At 25.1% G+C, this 3,221-nt stretch overlaps 1 protein-coding gene across 1 annotated transcript; it reads left to right on the top strand.

The window, feature by feature from the left end:
* The first annotated feature begins 846 nt into the window (after positions 1-846).
* On the top strand, positions 847-1,913 carry LOC122273562 (oxygen-dependent coproporphyrinogen-III oxidase-like). The gene is made up of 3 exons (XM_043057601.2): positions 847-985; positions 1,391-1,460; positions 1,542-1,913. Exons 1-3 carry the CDS (start codon positions 975-977, stop codon positions 1,911-1,913), a joined length of 453 nt encoding a protein of 150 aa, XP_042913535.2. The 5' UTR covers positions 847-974.
* The last annotated feature ends 1,308 nt before the right edge of the window (positions 1,914-3,221 follow it).

Here is a 3,221-nt window from a genome sequence, read left to right on the forward strand (position 1 = left end):
TTATTACAAGAAAAAAAAAATCAGTTGAAGACAGAAAAAAGTTCATTATATCCAACTTCTTCACTTTTTTGGTTCACTATATCCACAAAAAATAACATTATACATTTATAGCAAGGCACGGAACCGAACATTTCGTTCACTATATCTGGGAGTTCACTATAAACCGTGTTCGCTATAACCGTGTTTGACTGTATTAGTATTTTATTTTTTCTATTCATATGGGCTTTACGATGTTTGGGCTTATGATTAGATTCTCTAATAATTATGAAATGCTAAGTAATCACTTTCCAGAACAACACTTCGGGTACCTTTAATCAGAGATGATTGTGCTCCAGAAAATATCCGGATTTCCGTATTTTTCGCTAACTGTGATCCAGAAATCCAAGGTCCAGAAGTTTCAAGAAATCACCAGTCACATTTATGTATAAAATTGTTTGCATATTTTATTTAAAAATATTAGAACTGGAATTGATGCTTGGCATCTCTTTCATTTGTAAATATTTCTTCTTGAGGAATAATAATGTGATTAGAGATAAAGGTAAACTTATACATAATTATTCATTTAAATGATGCTGCATATGATTTATTTAGAATTTCATGTTAGGAAAATATCAATGATTTAAATTTATAAAGACATTAATTTTTTGAAATGCATCATTAATGATTTTACTCAAGTAATTTTCAGGATTTTTGAGTTGGGCTCACAATCACCCCTGTTTAATGCATATTAAAATTTATGTAAGATAAAGAAAAGACTGGTTTATTTTTCTAAAATGAGGCAATGCATAATGCACTATATTTTGAAATATAATGAGAAGAGAAGATTTGATTATACGATTTTAATATTTATATTTGATTGATTCTAGGGTGGTGGAGGAATAACTTGTATCTTGGATGATGGGGATGTTTTTGAAAAAGCAGGTGTGAATATTTCTGTAGTGCATGGAATATTACCAGCTGGTGCCGTTCAACAGATGCGAGCTAGGTAAGTTAAGTTACCTGGATGACGCCCTTTTTTACAAATTAGTGTGTATTGTACATTTTATTTCTCTGTTCAAGTTATCTTTGTTTACAGTTTATGGGAACTATAAGTTAAGATAACTTTAGGGATGCATTAATGAAGATAACTTTAAGAATATGAGTTAAGATAAATCTGGGGAAGCATAAATTAAGTGTTTTAGTTCAACTCTAATTGTTTCTGTGAGTGTTGTACAATTTTTAAGGCTAATTTTTTTATGGTTATGGAATGGCTAATTAGATGTTATATTTTACTTTTGTTACTATAATTTTTGTTTTCCTTGAGTTTTGTATGTTCAGTTATATAAGTGTCTGAAACTAAAGCAAAAAGCATTTAATTTTGTTGAAAGTAATTTGTTTGTATTCTTTTCAGGGGTAAAAAGTTTGCAAATAGTGATAAGCTCCCTTTCTTTGCTGCTGGAGTTAGCTCTGTTATACATCCAGTATAAACAACTTTTATTTTTTAAATTTTGAATTTTATTTTCTTCAAAACAAATTAATACAGATTTTCTTATTCTTTTCAGAGAAATCCAAATGTGCCAACCATACACTTTAATTATCGTTATTTTGAAGTGAGCAATGGAGATGGAACAACCACCTGGTGGTTTGGTGGGGGAACTGATATGACACCGTATATTTTGGATGAAGATGATTGTCGTCATTTCCATAAAACTTTGAAATCCTGCTGTGATAAACACGATAAGTCATATTATAGTCGCTTTAAAAAGTGGTGTGATGAATACTTTTTCATTAAGCATAGAGGTATGTGTGCTTGCAGTTGCAACTCCATGGTTTTTATTATTATTATTCTTGCATCGCTTTTGAAATTTTTTTCTTTTTCTTATCCTATTAAAAAATTAATATTGTTGACGTTTAAAAATATCAATTACATTTAGCTACATTATATTCCTACATTACATTATATTCCTACATTACATTATATAGCTACATTATTATATGTTAGTTACTAATTTTTATGGGTTGTTTTTATTTACTTTTGATACTCCAAGTTATTTTTTTTCTTATTTTTAAACTAATATACATTGATTTTATAAAGTTTACATTTAAATATTTGTGAAATGTAATTGAGGAATAACTATGAGAAATCATTACCAATCATTACCATTTAAATAATTTGAAATTAATAAACCAGAATCTGTTAATCAAATTTAATTATCTTGTGGCATAGAATATGACAAAATGAGTAACATTATTTAAAAGCAATAAAAAGTTAATAAATGCAAATAATTATAGATTTAAGGTAAATATTAATTTAAATTGAACATTATAAAATGTTTCCTTAAAATTTATCATAAAAATATCTTATTTATTTAATTCTGCTTAGCTGAATCATTCTATTTAGATTATTTTAATTGAAATTTCTTCAGACTCTTTTTTTACTATATTTAATAAAATTTTTTTTTATAAATTCGAATATTTGTATCAATGATAAATCATCATATCTTTTATTTTATTAGTCATGGAGTTCCAAATGAGTATTTGATGATTAGATATATTTTTAAAATAAATATTCTGGATTTTTTTTAAGAAATTATTTTTAAATTTTTATTTCCTTTTTTAAAATAATTTAATTATTGATATAATTAATTGATTTGTTTATTTACTGCTGTAAAAATTTGATATAATGTTTAAATGTTTGAAAACTAAATCCGAACACTTACTTTAAAAATATTTATGTTGTTGCTTTCTTCCCTCTAAATCAAAATTTCTGGATAATTTACTAAAAAAAAAAGAAGAAATATTAATAAATAAATGAATAAAATAAAATAAAATTAAAGTTAATAAAATTTTCTTGTTTTACCTCTCACTGAAATTTAGGAAAATAACTCTTCTGTGAATTCTGTTGATGAATTTACTTAACTTTCTTGTTTACTAAAGCAAATAATTATAAAATATTTGTTATTTAATGTTTTTTAAAACTGTAAAATTAAAGTTCTTATGTAGTAATTACTTTGTAAAATGTTCATAAAAATTACTTATTAATGACTGAAAGTTTTGTAGTTACTTTTCCTGAATATTTTCTAATGAATTTCCATCTGTTTTCAATGTTTCATAATTAATTAATCTAGATCTTAATTAAATTTTTTTTAAACTTTTCTTGTATTTTTTGCACTTTTAACCATTGCATTTTCAGAAATTAAATATATAGCTACCCACTTTATTTATAGTGTATTGACACTATT

Source organism: Parasteatoda tepidariorum, unplaced genomic scaffold, assembly GCF_043381705.1.
Source record: "Parasteatoda tepidariorum isolate YZ-2023 unplaced genomic scaffold, CAS_Ptep_4.0 HiC_scaffold_5500, whole genome shotgun sequence".
Taxonomy (NCBI): domain Eukaryota; kingdom Metazoa; phylum Arthropoda; class Arachnida; order Araneae; family Theridiidae; genus Parasteatoda; species Parasteatoda tepidariorum.

Coding starts and splice junctions, on each gene's coding strand:
- LOC122273562 (XM_043057601.2), top strand. Junction 1,461..1,541: donor TTAGCTCTGTTATACATCCA/GTATAAACAACT, acceptor TATTCTTTTCAG/AGAAATCCAAATGTGCCAAC.